General features: G+C 40.3%; 1 protein-coding gene across 4 annotated transcripts; it reads left to right on the top strand.

Annotated features, from left to right (window-relative positions):
* Positions 1 to 2,495: 2,495 nt before the first annotated feature.
* On the top strand, positions 2,496 to 19,760 carry PM20D2 (peptidase M20 domain containing 2). Of its 4 annotated transcripts, none has more exons than XR_010429361.1 (7): positions 2,498 to 2,999; positions 3,077 to 3,225; positions 6,816 to 6,958; positions 9,912 to 10,066; positions 12,431 to 12,566; positions 14,251 to 14,386; positions 16,675 to 16,783. XR_010429361.1 is itself a non-coding variant. In XM_064649993.1 (7 exons), exons 1-7 carry the CDS (start codon positions 2,553 to 2,555, stop codon positions 17,809 to 17,811), a joined length of 1,341 nt encoding a protein of 446 aa, XP_064506063.1. In that variant the 5' UTR covers positions 2,499 to 2,552; the 3' UTR covers positions 17,812 to 19,760. The 4 variants fall into 4 exon arrangements, 1 of the variants encoding a protein (XP_064506063.1); XM_064649993.1 differs by lacking the exon at positions 14,251 to 14,386 and adding an exon at positions 17,609 to 19,760 and having other exon boundaries at positions 2,499 to 2,999; positions 16,675 to 16,782; XR_010429359.1 differs by lacking the exons at positions 14,251 to 14,386; positions 16,675 to 16,783 and having other exon boundaries at positions 2,496 to 2,999; positions 9,912 to 12,069; positions 12,431 to 12,544.
* The last annotated feature ends 46 nt before the right edge of the window (positions 19,761 to 19,806 follow it).

The following is a 19,806-nucleotide window of genomic DNA, read 5'->3' as shown; positions in this document are numbered from 1 at the left end:
AAAGGGAAAATTATGGTGGAACTGGGAATTTTTGGAAGTGGAGACCTACTGTGTGTCTTGTGAAACCATATTCAGCTGAAAAATAACCATTTTTCTTTTCTAAGCTGATTTTTACTGACTGAACTAGCTCACTGGAGACAACACGGTTGCCAGACCCTCACAAGAAAAGCAACAGCAGGAGCACATGCCAGGAATGGAGGGAGGTTCTCCCAGTCAGCAAAAACCCTCTAAAGGAACCACACTTACAAGTTGTGCACAGAGTGTGCAAATTATGTGGGACTGTGAATTGGAAAATACAAAACAACATACCCATTATTATGTTAACTGATGTTAGCACTAATTATGATACATATTACCAGTTTTCAAACATGCAAGTTGAAACTCTCAAGCTGGCATAAACTCTGTAATGCTTAAATTTATAAAATTATTGGATATCTTACTGCTGCATGTTTCACAAATCCTCATGGCAGACAAAGAGGATTTCAAGTATATCCTAAAGTGGTCACGTAAGTAATCCAACCCTCTCATTATCTGAGAAGTCTCAGTTGGAAAAGAAAACAGCAAGATGTGAGCAGATAACATAATCCCTAAAAGTAATTTAGCTGCTCCCCATGAGTGGTAAATTTTCCTGGATGAGCCAGAGCTAAGTTTGTCCCATTTTCAGATGCTGACATTCCTGTGCACTCCATGCTCCTTCTTCAGCCCTCCAAACGAGCAGCTGGGTTGTTTGGAGGCAGCTGCCACAGTGCAATTTGCTCTGTGGCCAAGCCTTGCCATTCCTGTTAGCTGTGGCTCTGAGGCTTGACATCCTCAGTTGTAGTGCCAATGCAGCCTAAGCCAGTCCTAGACTAGAACGAGGGCGTTGCTCTTTGTGTCACTGCACCCTGGCCATGCACTGGTATGTCCTCTGCAGCACACTGTGCTGACTGCTCTCACCTGACCCCCATTTCAGTGATCTGGCAGAAAAATAACTCAGCCAAAAAGCACCTCGTTTTCAATTCTGTAATTCACTGTTTTCAATTCACTGGCTGCATCATATGGACCATTCTCAGAACCAGGTGGAAGAGAGACTGCACAAAAAGTACAGGAGAGGTAGGAGCAAGGAGGAAAAGAAAATAGGGTTTAGGGAGACTGGGGCAGGAAACAAGTGGAGAGGTGACCTGGGCTGGCTGGGCAACAAACTGGGATTGCAAAGACTGAAAAAGTTGTGAGAAACCAACTTGTGCCTAGTGGAGGCAGGGAACGTAGCTACGAAGAGGGAACAGGACAGGAGAATTAGGATCAATTAGGTGAGGAGAAGGGGACTGTGAACACTGGTTTGGAGCCTGGAGGGGCAAAGTAGTACTTTTTGGGGTGATGCTGAGTAGTGAAGTCTAGAACTGACTGGATGTGGCAAGTGAGGCTTTTACAAGCACCCAGGGAAAGGGCAAAGACAGACTGGGAGGGCATTAGTGCGAGGAGCGCGAGTGGGGAAAAGAGAGTCCTGGAGGGTTTGGGTGTGATTAGGAAAAGGACCTCGCCCGTTTTCTGTGGAAAGAGGAAACCTGCAGTTCAGCACACAAAAGCACCTCTACAGGTGACAGAAAAGTTGTGGGGAAAGGGTACAGTGGATAAATCATGTCTAAAATGAACAAAAAGGGAATTTCTGGTAGTTAAATGAATACCACCAGAAATTTGTCATTTTGTTTCTGTTGACTTCAACTTTTGTCAGGTATGGGTTGGTTCAATAGGCAAGGTCCCTGCTATATGGTTTGTATCTAAAAACTCCCAATGAGCACTTCACACCCATTCCAGCTTCTGATAAATCCCTGTTAGCAATATGTGCACACAGGATTTTAAACAAATGCCATGTCACACAACACACTATCGACGGGACTGGGGCTGAATGGGAAGCTGGGAGGAGACACAGCCGGCACAGGTGACCCGAACTGACCAGAGGGATATTCTAGACTATAGGACATCATGCTCACTGGGGGGATGTTTGAAGTGATGATGTTTGTCTTCCCAAGTTAGTGTTACATGTGATGGGCCCTGCTCTCCTGGGGATGGCTGAACGCCTGCCTGACCATGGGAAGCAGTGAATTAATTCCTTATTTTGCTTTGCTTGTATGCGTGGCTTTTGCTTTTCCGATTAAACTGTCTTTATCCCAACCTAAGAGTTTTCTACGTTTTACCCTTCCGATTCTGTCCCGGTCCTGCTGGTGGGGGAGTGAGTGAGGGGCTGTGCGAGGCTTGGCTGCCGGCTGGGGTTAAACCAGAACACACCTAGACCTAAACCAGAGAACACGGCGGGTTCCAGCACCGAGCATCATCCGGCAGGCGCCCGGCACGGGATACGGGCGGGCCCGCGAAACTCCGCCGGCCGCGCCGGGGGCGCCGCGCTGGGCGCGCTGGGGCGAGGAGTTCTGGCTGAGCACCGCCTGCAGGTCGGCACGGGGGGACGGACTACCCTTCCCAGCGTGCCCCGCGGTGCGGCGGAGGCCATAAAAGGGGGCGGCAGCGCCGGTCTCACGCCGCAGGGCAGGTGTTCCGTCAGGTGCTCCCGGGGCCTCATGAAGCCGCAGGAGCCGCCGCAGGGCGGCCCCGCCGCGGCCGCCGCGCTGGAGGAGCTGAAGCAGCGGGCGTGCGAGAGCGTGGATCTGAACGCGGCGCGTCTGGGCGCGCTGAGCCGCGACATCTGGAGCCGTCCCGAGCTGGCGTACGCGGAGCACCAGGCGCACGACACCCTGACCCGCTTCTTCTCCGGCGGGGACCTGCCCGGCGCCGCCTGGGCCGTGCGGCCGCGCTACAAGCTGGGCACGGCGTTCCGCGCCGACTGGGGCACGGCCGCCCCGCAGGGCCCGCGCGGAACGCTCCGCATCGCCTTTCTCTGCGAGTACGACGCGCTGCCCGGGCTCGGGCACGCCTGCGGACATAACCTCATCGCCGAGGTGGGAGCCGGCGCCGCGCTGGCGCTGAAGGCCGCCCTGGAGAGCCTGGCGGAGCCCGCGCCCGTGCAGGTGGGAGCCCTCCCGAGGGAGGCGGCGGTGTCCCCCCTCTGACTGCCCCTGACCCTCTGTGTGCATCTGTGCTGCAGATCACGGTGCTGGGGACGCCCGCGGAGGAGCAGGGAGGAGGCAAAATCGACCTGATAAAGGCTGGAGCTTTCGATGGCCTGGATGCGGTTTTCATGGCGCACCCCTCGCAGGAAAACGCGGCTTACCTGCCTGATGTGGCTGAGCACGAGTGAGTGAGCGGGGTCAGATGCAAAGAGGTGGTTTGTTATTAGCCCTTTGTCCCCTCCCTCAGTAGAACACTGCTTTGGCAGTGGCTGAAACCCGGGGACCTTGCAGATGTCCTTCATACAAAGTATTTACAGTCAGCTAAGGAGCCAGGTCACTGTTAGGGAATGGCACTCTGAGGCATTCTTCCGAAGTGCAGTGTTCAGCATAGTGCTAAAATCCCTGACTGCTCTGAGATAATCTTGCATATGTCCCAAAAATCAGTTCTTTGTTCTGATGTTTCTAAGCGTTTCTTTTAAACATCCATGTGACTATCCCATCTGTTAAAGTAAAAATAGAATTTAAAGATGCAACTGTAGGGTCTCAAGGATCATAGTTCCACTCTTGCCAGGGTGCCAGGTCATGTAATCCTCTGTGCATTTTAATCATTTCAGAAAGTGTTTCACGTTTGACCTCCTGCTTTTGAAAAGAACTGGCCGGCCAAGCTTGACTGCAGTTTGGATCCATATTAACTTCCACCCTAAATTTAGTCATGGCCATGTTGTGTGTATTAACTCTCACATCAACTTTTTTTTTGATCCACAGTATTCTTGGCTTTCCTGGCCCTTAATGTACATATAGACAGCAGTCCTGCCCTCACACAGCTGCCTTTTTTGCCGGCTAGCCATGTAACTCTTTGGAAATTATGTCTTCTTTTCATTAGCTCTGCTGTTCAGTGACAGCACTTGCTTGTTTGTACTTGGAGTCACTTGACTTGTGTTGAAGTACGCGTTGCTGGATGTGCATACCCAGAGTTGTACAAAGTACATGAGGTGCAATTTCCTTAGACCTTACTTAGCTGATGCAGGGACCATAGTGTCTCCTTGTATCTTTGGAGATAGCCGGCATGTTTGGGATTTCCTGCTCACTCATTTTCAAGCAATCAACTCTTATACAAATGCTGAGTCTTTAAATATGTGATTTTTTAAAAAATACTTTTGAGCTTCTTTCTCTTCTTACTCTGCCAGTCTGCAAGGCCATGCTGTTCTTCTTTTGATGTTATAAACTTCTTTTTCCGTAGTGTCCCAGCAGTAGTGTATGAGCAGGTTTTGTTGCTACGTTTTATGTCGCTGTTACTAAGACTCTTGATCCCAGGGTCTTATCTTCCAGAGACCCCACTAGTAACCTCCCTCCAGTGAAACAGATTTTTCAAGTATTTCTATTGGCTGTCTCTGACTACATTGTGTAATATTTAAATAACTGGTTTTCCAGTAATTTCTGACTTGATGTACTGAGAACTGTTTTCAGCTCCTATGTTCTTGGGCATTTTGCTTTTGTCAGGGCTTTTTTCAATGAATAATTTGCTTCTGTTACTGCTAAATTTTATAGTAAAAAAGGCAAGGTTAGCAACACCTAGTCTTTATTATGTGGCCAGCTCTCTGCTATATTCCTTTATTGTGTTTCTAAAGAGTCTTTACTGGTTATCGTAATCTCCTTCAGGACTTAGCCCAGCTTGCCTTTTGGTTTTTGTACCTTAAGATTATATTTATAATGTTCAAGATTCAGTTTTCGTTGATAGTTTTGCCTGTCTGCTTGCAATAGCCTTTTAAGTTTCATACAGTAAGATTTAGAAGCCTCTCTTCAGAGGTGATGGTCTGCTGTAGGATGCAAGTCCCAGATAGCCTTTAAACCTTGAACATGGAGGAGGCACAAAATTGAAGTTCTGAGTGAAACAACTTCCTATCTTCAAAACCTTGAAATACTCAGTTTATGTCATGTTTTATGTAATTATGAGATTCCAAAGGTACAAAGACAGTTCTGCCAATTCGTAATTTATCTTTGGTTGTTTCCAAGGAGTTTAAGGACTGGTGATCACTAAATTGCCAATATAACTGTATCTGCTACTGTGAAAGCTGGCTTGTGCCTGAAGTAAGATTAACATATTGAGATAACTGGTGAATACATTCCAAAGTTTGCTGATTCTTATTCACTTATCTTTCATTTAATCAGCCTGTTGTTGGTTAAACAGGATCCACATTCTTCTGCTGGTATTCTTAAACTGGCTTAGGGTGGTGTTATTCTGCAAAATCTGTTGGGTTTTTCGGACACTCTGTGACATTTGTGTAGCAATAAAAGCACAAGAAAAGGAATGCTGAAAGAATTTTTTTTAATAAGAAACACATGTTTCTTGTGGAAAAAGAAAGTTGCAACATGACTTTCTGCTGTACTTTGCTTTTTTCCCATTTTTTGGAGAATGTCGAGGGATATTTGTGGATCAATTTGAGGGGTTGCAGTATAATACTTGTGATATTAATGGATAAGTTTTTTTATATTGATTTCTTAGTGATAACAAATTTTAAATAAATCTCATATTCTAGAGAAAGGGATCGATGGTTGTCTTGGAGGATGAAGGAGAATGGAAAAGGGCGTACTTAATTTGGGTTGCTCCAGTAGTAGTAGATGTTTTCTGCTGCAAGAGTACACTCCATTGTGCCCCTCTTTGCTATCAAGTATTTAAGTACTGGTATTAATTTACAGCTGTGGCGTGGATCCGAGCGTGAGGGGTCAGTTCAGGATAACTGGATAAGTTGGCATTTGTGCAAGACAGAGGGACAAGCAAGTTGGGCTTGCTTACTCTGGCTGGGTAAGAGGAAGGTTGTGTGTGCCAGGGTGGAAGGAAGTCTTTGAGCTTGAAGATGGAGTTCTTTGTGTAAAGGAGTGGCTATGGAGTACAAACTGATTTAGTTAAAATTTCTACTACTGGTAGAAAATATTTGTGTATTTTATAATAGTAAGACCTTATGTAGTTGTCAGTATTTAGTATTTTCCTCTTACGTAAAGAGTTTTCATATAATCTGAAATATTAAATTTTTTTGTAAGTCTAATAAAAATGGCCCCAAGATGAAGCAAAGCATGAATTCCTACTAGGTATGTTAAGGTGCATTTTTTTATGACTTCTATGCAATTGGAGGATAACTCTTGCACTAAATTTCCTCCTTGTTGCAAGCCTTTCTACCACCTTTTTTGAGGTGTGCAGGGAAAGAACGTCCTTGCTGTAGCATAATAACGTGTATTTAGTACTAGACTAAATACTACACTTGTAAAACTTGGCTTTTGTTATTTAGACATGAGTTGTATGTGATCTTACATGCTTTTGCTGTCTTATTGTACGCATTTTATTTGACAAGAATTAGGACAGTCAGCTTCTAATTTTGAGTCCGAGAAAAGGGTTTGTTGTTCTCTGAGAAGAATGTTAGTAACTTTAAGTCTCAGAACAGTCAGGCAGTGTAAAAAAAAAGTGTTGGAGAAATTTAATTAATATGTGAAACCTGTACTCTTCAGGAAAAGGCTTTGTAGTGGTATGTTACCAGTAGCATTCTTGCTTGACTGGCCCTTGGTATCATTCCATTTTATTGGTTTTCTGGAAATCTTTCAGCATTTTTCTGCACTCAAAGATAGTTTAACTATGCAACAGTCTAGTGCCAGGTAAATTGTTTGGTGTTCTGCTGCACAAAACTTAAATAACATATTTGTGTGAACAAAAGGAACTTTTTTCTTTTAGACTTTTTTTTTCAGTTAACAAAAAACAAATAAGCAATGCCTTTTATTTCCTAGCGTGACTGTGAAATACTATGGAAAAGCTTCTCATGCTGCTGCTTATCCTTGGGAAGGAGTTAATGCATTAGATGCTGCTGTTCTTGCGTACAACAATCTGTCTGTTTTAAGACAGCAAATGAAACCGACCTGGAGAGTTCATGGTGAGATCTTCATTAAAACTAATGTCCAGCAAGTAGAGTTTAGGCTGTTGAAGTACTAACTTAGAATATCATACATTTCAAAGTATTGCATTAATGCCCTAAATTAGTATAGTCACTTGAAATATTATGAAATAACACCATTTCATTTAAATGGTATGTAAGTGTCCAGAACTAACTGCTGAAAATACACTCACAGATCATATTCAAAAGAGGACTCTGGTACCTAGGTAGAGGCGAGACAAATTTTAAGTCTTTGCACTTGAAGTTGCAGTTCAGAAAGGAAGAAAAAAGTGCCAAGTTTATTTTGGTACATGGCCTTGAATTCCTTAATCTGTGCGTTTTTGCAAAGGTGTAAGATTAAACGCTTCTGAAAAGTGAAGTATTACTGCATCGCTTTTTTTAATAGGTATTCCATTAGTTAGATGGCATGTATTGGAAAGGTGTAGTGGTCTGGAGTGAAGTTTATTTGCTGAAGTACAAAGAACAAGTGGTGGCACAAGCTTATACTTCTGGTTAGTAGCCCAATCAACTAGGTGTTGACTGGATTCTAATATTTAATATCTAGTAGATTTTGGATTAGAAAGGTCATTTTGCACTAAGCTTGACTTGTACTCTTTCAATATCATGCATCAACATCATCAAAAGTTTTAGCTGAGATGAAGCTGCCCTTTAGCTATAAACCCAGTTTTCCTTATTACATTCAACACAACTTTTTCCAAGGCAAAATTAATAAACTTTGCCAATTCTACAGGACTTCTGAATGTAGAGCTGTTTGTTTGGAGTACTTGTTTATGAGCTTAAAACCCTTCCAGAAGTTCTGAGCTGACCATTATATGTCTTCGTTGCTTGTGCTGTATGTAATACAAGTGTGTATTTCTCTCCAGGATATCTGGATAGAGATCTGGATAGATCATTTTGACTCTAGATGAAGCTGTTTGCAGTTGTGCTGTGCAGCATGCCCAAAAGAATTTCAGACAGTAGGCATAGCCTCTCCATCCTATTGCTCTGTAGGAAACAAGGCACATAATGCATGTGTTGCAGGTGTAAGCTTGGAGGTGCCTAAGTCTTCTGTTGAATCTAAGCCTAAACCCCTAAATACTGCTTTCTTCATAGTTTCTAAAGGCTGCATGGGTAATATTGGAAAAAAAACTAAGTATCTAAACAAACCTCCTACAGGTAATGCTTCCTGAACGACAGCAAAACTGAAATTACTGTGTTGATACAACTGCAGTCATAAACCTGGTTTTCAAATTGGAAATATTTAAAATACTTCTGGGAAAGTATAAGCAGACAGAATGAGATTTAATTTTAGGAATGCTTTCTTTACAACACTTTGTTGGAGATCGTGTGTTGTAGACTTGCAGTATAATCAGTGGCTGAATTAAGTGATCCTAAAAATAGTAGTGTTAGCCCACTAACAAAAGCTGAGATAATTTCCATTGTTCGAAGTCTAGGATTTCTAACTAATGTTTCATGTACTGAAATACTGTTGGTTTGAGTTCCTCTGAGATTTTGATATTACCTTTCTTCCCTGCTTATGAATGGAGTAAGTGTTGCCTCCTTGAAAAACAGGAATGTAGGGTTTTTTCCTATTCAAAAAGTTGTATTAAACAGGTTGTAAAAAACCCCCAAGGTTTCCCTCCAGAAGGGCAAACTGGCTGCTACTAGTAGTGCTTAGGCAGCCTACTTTTAATCTAGGTCTGCTGTCCAGTCCATATTGCAGTTGCTTTGAAATTTAACTGTAGACATACTCGGACTCTATCCAGTTGCATTTACAAATGTGCTGGACAAGACAAGTGAAAGTTGTTTACTCATGAAGCTGCTTGTTTTGAGAAAGCGTGTTATGGTATGTGTCATGAAAATTTGCACAATTACTTACTTGCTGGTTCCTTTCCTGTGATGTCTGTCCCTCTCATCTGAGCTGTTCCTTTTGTGATAGACAAATACTGATAGTGGATAAATTCAGCACTTTGTTTTTTATTTTGACTGTATTTGAGACTGGAAAGGTATTACTTCAGGTGGAATTCATAATAGGTTTTCAGTAATGTTTTGTTGCCCATTTGCATCCTGTTAGTGCTGTCTCTTCAGGCCTCAGCGTCACACATCAGTAACTTGTACAATATTTCCATTTAAGGTAGAGAGTTTCCCAGGTTCTACAGAAAACAAATCTTATTCCACATACCTCAATTGATGGTAGGAGGCCAGAGAAACAGCCTGTTGAAAGCACCTAACTGTTTATGCTTTAGAATCTAATGCAGAATTGGGCTCTATAATGTTTTATTGTTGAAATATCTAAATATTACTGTTTTTTATGGTAGTGCCTCTGATGCTATAATTGAAAAAGATGTAGTTGTAACGCATTTCCTTGAGGGAGCACTTTCAACTCAAACTGTACTTGTGAACAAAACTACATATATTATACATTCCCATATTTCTGAAGAATTAGTATGAGGCATCTAATGAACTTTCCATGCACTGCAACACACACATTACTCCAGTATTGCTGAGAAATGCAACTTAATTTTTCTCCAAGCTGACAAAGTAAGTTGGAAGCATTCTAGTTGAGGAAATGTTGAGAAATTGGAATCCAAGTTAGCCTTTATAGCAATTTTTTTCTTATGGCAGCCGGATTGATTTAGGGCTCTGATGATTGAATTTCAGGGGATTAATTAGAAATGGTAGTTTGGCTCATCTACGGATTTATAGCAGATGTCTAACCAAAGAATGCAGTGAAATTGTGCTGAAAAACACAAACATGTTCCACTTAATCTGATGTGATGAAGAAACTTTTGTCCACATATTGTATTTTTTAAATCCTTTGTATTTCATGCTCAGCTGATGTTTTGTTGTTTTCTGTTTATATGTTTAGTTCTGGACCAAGGAGTTTCATGACAGGGCTGAAGGTCAAGTTATTCCATTTAACACTGGTAACACAACTTTTCCCTTTCTGCAGGTGTAATAAAAAATGGTGGTGTGAAACCTAACATCATTCCTTCTTACACTGAGCTAGAGTTTTACTTGCGCGCCCCTTCAATGAAAGAGCTTTCTGTTCTGACAGAGAAGGTTGAGAACTGCTTCAAATCTGCAGCACTGGCCACAGGGTGCAAAGTAAGAATGTGTTCATTGTCTTGTGTTTCTGTTACACAGACCAGAACAGGAAATCGAGGCTTGCATTATTTGTCTGTGTGGTGTTTAGCCAAAGTAAATCTGAGTTACTATGATAATCTTTGCTGTTCTGTTGCTTTGTGTCCTGAAAGCAAGCTTTGGTTTATAAATAGAATACTGCAGAATCCTAGAAGAATCTCGGTTGGGAGAGACCTCCAGAGGTCATCTGGTCTAATCCTATGTTCAGAGCAGATTGCTGAGTGCCATGTGAACTTCTGAGTACTTCCAAAGCTGAAATTCTGCATCCTCTCTCAGCAAGTGCTCTACCCAGCTCATGGTGAACGAGGGTTTTCCTAATGTTTATGCTGTGATGACTTGAGCACTGGAACAGGTTACCTGGAGTGATTGTGGTGTTTCCATCCTTGGAGATATTCAAATTCTGCTTTGATGTGGTTCTGGGCAATCAGCTCTAGGTGACCCTGACTGAGCAGGGGAATTGGACAAGATGACCTCTGTAGGTGCTTTCCAGCATCAGCCGTTATGTGATTCTGTTGCATCTGATGGGAATTCCCTTTGTTGCCTCTTGTCACATCACTTTGACCTCTGAGAAGTCTGGTTCTGTCTTCTCTGTACCATCCCCATCTGATAACTGTAGACAGCAATAAGATGTCCCACTAACCTGCTGTTCTGAAGGCTCAACAAATCGAGTTCCTTCAGCCTGTCCTTGTAGGTCATGTTCTTCACCTGCTTATCTTGATGGCCTTCTGGTGGCCTAGTCTTGATTGGAGGAGCACAAAATGAACACAGCACCAGATGTGGTCTCACAGGAGTTGTCTACATCAAATGATAGAAATATTGAAACAGTAATGGCACCACTATTGGTTGCAGATGACTGCTACAGGTAACGGGCAGCAATGTGGATTTTTGTGCCACTGATTGTAACACTTGGAGTTTGCATGTCTCGTGTCATCAGAGCCAGACACGTTGTCATGAAAAGCTAAGCTTGATCATGCACTATCTGCTCTTCCATGAATGTATGCACGATCGCCTTGTGATTCGTGAGCCTGGGTCTTAGGAGGATTTATTTGGTCTGTAATCCCTCTGGAAACTTGAGGGGATAGGACAGTCTGACCAGTCTGTAGTTTTCAAGGTCCTCTTCTTGGCCCTTCAAGGTGGATGCAACCTTTAGCTCTTTTTCAGTGAGCTGGAGAATTCCTCTATTTCAATGACACTTAGAAAATGATAGCTCCCAGATTGCATTTCTGCTTCTCTCTTACTCTGCATCCTTGGATGCATCCTGCCTAATCCCATATACATACAATTTCTTCAAGTGCCCCACAATTTTTTTTGTTTTGCTGTGGGTGATGTTTCTATCCTACAGACAGTGCTGACAGGCTCAGAGACCTGGGAGGCTTGGTGGCAAACCTTACTGGTAGGAACATGCAAAACAGGTATTGGGTGTTTTGTCTTTTTTTTTTTTTACCATGTTCTTTGTCACTAGGTCCTTTGCCCCATTGAATAGCAGGCTCATGTAGCAATCAAATGTGAAAAATTGAGTGATTTTTTTTTCAGTTAGCATTCCCACTTTTTTTTGCTTTTAGTAAATGGAGGTATGCCTCCTCTGGCTGGTTCAAGCAACATGACTACCTTGCATTGTATTGCTCTAAGGTAGGTTGTTCTACCTAGTCTGTAGTTACAGCTTTGTGACTAATAGAACTATAAAAAGAATGTATGTGCTCATCAAAACAAATAGATATGGTATGTGTGAATGTGAGCTTGTCAGTTTTGTAGTCTATTTAAGGCATTAGATGCTGTTTTCCTACTGTGGCCTTCTCACTCTATTTAGAAAAGGGCTTCAGAAAGCGTACTTTATGCAGAATGAAAGTTAAAATCTCTCTTGAAATTTGACATTGATAGGGTTTTTTCCCATTTGTTTTCAAACTTCTCGACTGCGTGAAGTCACTTCATGAATGGGGCTGTATTTATTGGAAGTGTGCTAAACAAAGGTAAAATAGAATTTGGTAAAAGCCTGAATTGATTTCTGTGTAGTTTAATAGTGCCTGTAGTAGGAATCATTAGATAGTGTTACAGGAAATGTTTGTTTCCTATTTTTGGAGAAAATTGTGAAATCCTTGCTTCTGGGATTTGATTGTCCAGTGCAAGCTGAACAGAATGCCAGCTGTGTTTTGGTCAAGGGTAATATTTAGCAGAATGTAGTGTTTTTGAAAGAAACTTAGCACTTATGTCTGTTTTGCCTTGGGCTTGAAGTATGGATACATAGTTACTTTTTCTGGCCTTTAGATTGTTTACATTGAACTGGCTTATGTTGGAGAAAAACTTAAAATTATTTGGGTTTTTTTTGTCTAGGTGGAAATAAAAGGTGGTGAAAATGATTACTACAATGTGCTTCCAAATAAGAGCCTCCAGCAAGTTTACAAGGAGAATGGAAAGAAGCTTGGGATAGAATTTATATCAGAAGATGCTATCTTGAATGGTTTGTCAGGTAACTCCATCTGTATTTTTTGTTATGACTGAAGCTTAGGTTGATCGACCCTAAAGTGTGTTAAACAATGGAACAGAGCTAAGTTAAACCCAATTTGGTCAGAAGAAAAAGCCAAATTACAATAGTGAAGTTCTGTAAAAGGTTTATATCTCTGGCTGCTGTTTTTGTATTTGTTGTAGAAGCTGAGAACAGGTAAGAAGAGCAGTAATCGTTTTCTGGTAATAGTTCTGAAAATATTTCAATTAATAAACAGTTTGATTGGGGGAAAGGTTGGAAAGCTAAGAACAGTCTTACTGAGATGTGTAATGAATTGTGTCTCATTCTATGGCTTTGAAATACAGAATCCTGGTTTGCTATGCATGGGGATGAGACTTTGTTTATAGGAACCTTTTTTAATAGTATTTTACAAGCTTTCATATAAACAAATCTACTAGAATCTAACAAATATCTCAGAGGGAGTTTTTCGAGATATTTATAAATGGCAGTTTAAGCATCTCACCCTAATTTAATCTTTTCATTAACAGGCCTCTAATTTTGGTTCAAGAGTTCAACAGATTAGTTTTCCAAAGGGTGCTGTTCAAGTAGATGTTCGCTTTCGGGTCTTGACTGTGTCTCAAACGATTTAACTTTTTTGGTCTCAGAGCTGTAACAGGAATGTGAATGCTTAGGTGGATTTCTCATTATACTTAACAGGGGTTTTTTTCAGAATGTTCCTATAGGAGCTCTGTTCAAGTCTTAACTACTGCTCATACTTTTAGCTTTCACTACTGATCATAACTGTATATATGGACATTTTTACTCCACTTATGCTAATGGTTTTTCTCTTAGAAAGAAAATACTTTTCTCGGTAAAAAGTTACTCTGACTAGTTTGATTGTGGTGCTTATCTTCTCTATATTAAATGCAGATTATATTTGGAGTTTGGATAAGCTTGGTGTTTGGGAACAGAGCTCTCCAAACTTTTTTTTGTGGACGTGGGAGACTTCATATCCCCTGGTATTGTGGATTTTTTTTTTTTCTGTTTCTTACTTCCCTTCCAAATTAAACATGTTTTTTTCAACTGGTTCATTGTCTTGTGTGTAAAAGCAAATTATAACTAAAGGCAGGTTTCTTTTTTTCTTTGGTGCAGTACAAATAAGATTTATACTTTGCTGGTTTAACCAAAGAAAGGGGCTGAGGAAACTTACATAGAATGTTTACTGTGGCTTTCTGGAGCTCTGCTACTTGCTTCCTTCAAACCATTGTATTAAGAGTGATAGTGAATATTGATGATCTTGCTTTTGTTCAGAGGACTTCAAGTAAGCTTAGCACAGACACCCAGTTGTAATGGGACTTTCATATGTAAGTTACATGATATGCTAAATGTTGACCATTAACTTGCTTAAATCAAAACTCCCCATATGCCTGTTCCATCCTTGAATTGCTTGTCAAATGTCAAAATGTGCTTGAGCAATTGCATTTTTATCTTGCACTGCAGCAGGTTTTACTGAATTTTCTTTCCACAGCTTCTCCTCTGAATTTTTGCAGTGGGAATTCAGGAGTGATACAAAGCACAATCTCCAGAGCCATAGGAGTGGAACTTTGTATGCTACCCTTTTTTGGGGGGGGTTGAGTGTTTTGTGTCATCTTTTTCAAGACCTCTATTTCTGTTTAGTTTTCATACAGTTTTCAATGTTTTCTTTTAGGATATCAGTTTCTTCTGTTGAAAGGGAAGGAAGATAGCTCAGTTGCTTCTCCATGTCTGTGCAGCAGAAAAGTCGTAAACAGATGAGCAAACTCGCTGCCACCTCTACATGGGTATTGGTATCGGTCTGCTCACAGGTATCGCTCTAGGCAGCTAAGAGTTACAAAGAGTTTCTTTAGCACATCAAATCACACTACTCCGTGTGTGCCTTGTGCCCACTCTGCTCGCTTGGCACACAGCCAGGGTGACATAAATAACATGAAACTGAGTTAGTTTGGACCAGGTGCCATGGCCTGTTTCTCCTCCTACTGGCGGTAGGGCAGCTTTACTACGGGATACCAATAACCTCCCAAAGAAGATGGCTTAATTGAGCATGCCTTAGATGAGGCACCAACACTTGTGATAACTTTGATATTTTTATCATTCGTGGGGTTCATTGGTTCCCCGTGCACAAGACTGATACAGGCAATATTAAGAAGGAGGCAGTATGCTTTGAAAATGCCACTTTTGGAGCTTGGGACTGTATATAAATGTTTCCTGGAATCTTTGGTATTTTCCCCTCCATTCATGTTTGTGGTAATACTGACTTCTATTAAATATTCAGTGACTTGAAGAGGCTTCAGTATCAGCTTCAGGATATGTTTCTGAGTGGCTGGAGGTCCCAGTACCTCTCTGTTGAAGATAGTGCAGAATTCTGTATATTGCAGCTGCAATTATTTATACTTCTAGAAGGAGTCCTGATCTGTATGTGTCTGGCAAGCATACAATTTCAGATGTTTGTATGGAAACCATTGGAACACCTGATGTTGTAAATGTGCATCTAGGTTATTACCACTAAAGGGTGTCTCTTTTTATCTGTTAGAGGGGAGAATTTGACTGTCACATTTTTATTAAAAGCTACCTGGATTTTGGCTCTCCATATTACTAGAAAATATCCAGTTTAAATCCCTCTATTCAGCAAAAATAATTTGTAAACTGGAATTTTACATGACTGGAAGCTGTGATGCACTGACATTTCTGATGTTTCATTTGCTAAGTAAGAGCGGGGAAAAGGGCAGCACTGCCTTTGCAGCAGTTTATGTGTTAGGACTTAGTAAGGCAAGTCTAGAACTCTTGGCTTAGTCTGGAGGATGCAGAACTTTTAGACTTCTGGTTTGTCTGTCCAGGTTGACCAAAGAATGAATCATTAGTACAGACTACTGGAAATTAAAAGAACTTGTTGCTGTGCCAAGACTTGGGTTTTCTTCAAATGCATGATGAATTTATTGGAAAAGATGGTTTTGGACAAGTCTTGCTTTTTCCAAGTCTTTGTTCTGTAAGCAGAGCAAATAGCAAACTCTTGTCCTCATAAGGTAGGCTCTGTGGACTCACTTTTAATAACTATGTGCTTCCAAGTAAAATCTGTATTCTTCAATCATTTTATTATTACATCTTAAGGCATTAGCAATATCATCTCTTCACAAAGTATCATGATGTGGAGGCTACCTGATACAAATAATTTTAAATCTTTGGGATGGTCATTTTATACTATAGAAACAAATTGCTATAGAAACAAATCCTTGCATCTCTGGCCTGAAAAAAGTTAATTGAGATCTTAGTTGCTCATCCCCATTTTTCCCTGCTATGACTTTCTCTGGTGTCTGGATATCACAATAACTAGTATGTTGATTTCTCCAGCTTCAAAATGTCATTTTAACAAATAATGAGTGGATTGCTTGTTTGGGTAAAAAAAAAAAGGCACTTGGGATGTAGTTGTAGACTCTTGGATGATTTACTATGAAGGATCTACTACTTGGGGATATCATTCAATAGATATGGCAGTACTGTGAGATAGATCCTACCACTAGATAACATATTGAAAGTGGTAGTCAGACATGAAAGCATCATCATTAAAATCTGCAGCACTGCTATCAGGGGTTTTTTTATATCTGCAAAGCACTAGCATTTTGTCTGGAGTTTAGTTCTGATTTTATTTCAAGAGTGCTTGTGCTGTTAAGATTTCCATAACTGAGAATAATCAAAGGGCATGGGGGGAAAAAATAATTGTCCTCAATCTGATTTTGTTTAAAGATAGATTTCTACTTCAGAGTCTTCTATCTAACACTGAATGTTTGCATATTGGTGAGAAGTGGGAAGTTTTGGGCCTAGTTTTAAGGGCTGTAACAGGAAAATTGCTGAACTGCCAGAAATGTCAGAAGCACACTGGAGAGCAGCATCTGGAGATGACTAGTTAGGGAAAGCACCTTGGTGATGGGAGGTATTTATATGGATAATGACTCATTAGAAATGCTTTTATTTTGTTATTTGGGGCAAAGGATATTCTGTTTTAGATACAAGCAGGAGATAATGTCTTTCAGGCATTTTCTTACAGCGTTCAAAACTGTTCAACACTTGTTCATTAAGAAAATCTCTATGCTCCTTCTAGGTTCCACGGACTTTGGAAATGTTACATTTGTGGTCCCTGGGCTTCATCCTTATTTTTATATTGGCTCTGATGCATTGAATCATACTGAGCAGTACACAGAAGCTGCAGGTGAGTGGAAGTGAAAAAGGTTAAAGGTTTATATTTGGAATCCTTATACATTGTAGAGGCTGCTTGCTGATTTCACTACAGCAAACCTAGAAATAGAGAATATTTCAAATTACAGAGAATTAAAGCTTTCATATGTTTCTATGGTATTCAAAGGTACTGTGTATAATGTAGCTTTGTATGTATAATGTCTAAAAGTGTAAATGTGAAATGGGCTGCATGTGAATATGTTATAGAAACAAGATTGCTTTTGTCAAGCATAACGAGATTTGAGCTGAATATGGAGCCTGAAACTATTTAACTACATTAATAGTAGAGTTGCAGAAAAAGCTGACAAATGTAGAATTTCTGGGTTTGTATCTAAAGTTAAATGTATATGGGAAGGATGATCACTTTTCATATGAAAAACCTGACTTGGTATACCATCTAGACACAAGAAATTAGACAGATTATCCCAAGCAACATATTCAGAAGAGTTTCTAAACATGAGACAAAAGAAAAAATTTTTACTCCTGAAGCACAGTGCTTTGGAAACATAACAGTGCCAGCTGTATAAAACTCCACATTGTCTAAAAAGCAAAACATGAATGCTCATTTTCCCGTTTTCAGTCTTAGTTGTTTATGTCAGTAGCAGAAAATTAAGTACTTGCATGTGAAAAAATTGGTTTGAGGCATGAGAAAATGGGCTTGTACTTCATGCAAGTAGATTAAGAAACTGTTCTTGCCATTGAAACTTAAAGATCTTTTTTTACAGACTATGCCTTATGCAGTAAGTTAGTGGTTTAATATTAGTAATCTAACCTGAAATTCCTTACTTTGTTTTTTGCAGGGTCACAGACTGCTCAGTTCTATGCTTTGCGCACAGCCAAAGCTTTGGCAATGACAGCACTGGATGTCATTTTCAAGCCAGGTCTGTTAGAAGAAGTCAGGAAAGACTTTACAGAGACGAAGCTTAAAGAAGAGGGGCAAATAAATCCAATAGAACCTAAAAAGGAATCCGATGTTGGCGTAGGAGCATGTGCATCACACTAAACTTCATTAAGCCTCTCTCAGTAGGATTGACTTAATGGAGATGCTGTATTTAAATCCTAATAGGGGCTGGATAAATATATAGCTGAAGAAATATTGTTGGTTTGTTTTTTTTTTTACTTTAGGAAAAGCAAACAGTATTGCATTCAAAAATGTGCAGTTTCATCTGGCTCTAATGTTTGTGTTCAATATGGTGATGAATTTCATAAAGAGATCTTAAATATGTTGTCTTTCATTTGCTGTGTTGAATGAATTATAGTGTTCAGATCCCTTGTTAGTGATTTTCTATGTATTGCTAAAGTAATATTCCTTACAGGGGTAATATGGCAGTTTTTCTAAAAAAAGCACAGTTCATGCAGTAATCATAGGCTGAATCTGAAGCATTTCTCTCTGGTCAGTCACTTTTCTTGGCACAAAATGGAGACCTCAGGTTTCACCGGCGAGAAGGGGCTGTGTTTGGAAACATGCCTGGTTATGACAATAATAGTTTCCAGCAATGGAAGAGAACTGTTTGTATGGAAATGCAGTCTGTGAAGCTTGATCTTCCTGAAATGCATTGATCTTCCTTCTAATAAATTTTGGAGGTGTTGTGGAGAAGTCATGGATCACAAAATTGGAAAGCAACTAAACGTTTAAATTAAATTTGTTTAAATTAACACATTGAAACTACTGCAGGAAAAGTGCTGCTCTAGGGCAATACAAATGTTGCACCAGCTTAACTGATCTGAAGGATGTGTATAAATTTAGCTAAACCAGTGAAAATTTTTTTTTTTACAAACATACAAGTGTGGTACCACGAAGCAGTAAATGAAGGTCACCTTAAATTGGTTGCGTGCAAACCCCTCTAGTTATCTCAGGGAAGCTTACACTGAGGATTGCTGGTGCAGTAACTGGCTTCTTAAACATGGTTGTTCCCATATCCTAAGCAGTGGATCTATTAAGTCATGTTTCCATATCCTAAGCAGCAGATCTGTTAAGTCTTGTCAGTTGTCCTTTTTGTGTGTTGTGTTGTTAGTCTGTTTAATCCTTGTTATTTTGTTTCCCAGAGATATTAATACTGCAGATTTTATCTAGGTGGTGTTCTGTGTGCCCGAGCATGTTAGGATTTTTTACATTCACTTATTAAAGGACCTCATGAATCAGTGGAAAGTGGAACCAGTGGACAGACTGAGTGAGAAAGCAACTTACTGGTTAATGTTTTCCTAAGCATAAGTATTACAGTAAGATTCAGAAAAAAAGTCAGGTAAACTGTATTCCCCAGGAAGTCAGAATGCACAAAATCATTTCAGAAACTTTTTTTTTTTAGCAGCACCAGTGTCTAAATGATAAAGTCTAAAATGCTATTCAGAATTTATAGTTAGTTAATTTCTACATTCAACTTCCAGTTTTACACCAGTATCCTTGTTTCCATTAGCAGACAGTTTTGACAGATGAATGCATGAAAGAGATGAGGCTTGGACTGTGAGCTATAGGTACATACAGTGTAGTAAGTTGAATACTAAATCCAACTGAAATTTGTTCCAAGATTTGTCAAAGGAACTTTCTCCTTAACTTCTAATCTACAGTCTGCCTTGCCAGGCACAATTGCAATTCATTATGATCTACTGGGTTAACAACCCAATTCATTAATTTCCTTAGCACATGTTGCTTTTTATTTCTTCCTGCATGAACTGCTTGGCCTGTTGCTTTCCTGTTTTTAAGATGGTGTGTTGGGATCCCAGTGATGGCAGTACGTGCTATGTCATTGTGTTTCCTACCAGCTGATGTGCATTACAGCCTTCTCAGTTCTCTTTGTCCAGACTTGCTGGCTGCATCATGTCCAAGATCAGTTAATTAAACTTTTCTGCACTAAAAGCATATCTTCATTTTGTTGTAATAATTGCTGGAATTAAAATGGAATTGAAGTACTGATTAAAGATGAGTTGATATTAATAAAGCAATTTAATTGTGTGCATCAGTTTGGCCTGGCTTTCTTGCCAAGTCCAAGCTTTCCCCTCC

Source organism: Pseudopipra pipra, chromosome 3 (genome assembly GCF_036250125.1).
Source record: "Pseudopipra pipra isolate bDixPip1 chromosome 3, bDixPip1.hap1, whole genome shotgun sequence".
Taxonomy (NCBI): Eukaryota; Metazoa; Chordata; class Aves; order Passeriformes; family Pipridae; genus Pseudopipra; species Pseudopipra pipra.
Note: the sequence above shows the minus strand (reverse complement) of the source record. Positions and strands in the feature narration are given on the sequence as shown.

Bases quoted from the DNA above. Each gene is read 5' to 3' on its own strand.
- PM20D2 (XM_064649993.1), top strand. From the start codon at position 2,553: ATGAAGCCGCAGGAGCCGCCGCAGGGCGGCCCCGCCGCGGCCGCCGCG. The intron at 3,226-6,815 runs GTGAGTGAGCGG...TTTATTTCCTAG, and splicing joins CCTGATGTGGCTGAGCACGA to CGTGACTGTGAAATACTATG. The intron at 16,783-17,608 runs GTGAGTGGAAGT...TGTTTTTTGCAG, and splicing joins GCAGTACACAGAAGCTGCAG to GGTCACAGACTGCTCAGTTC.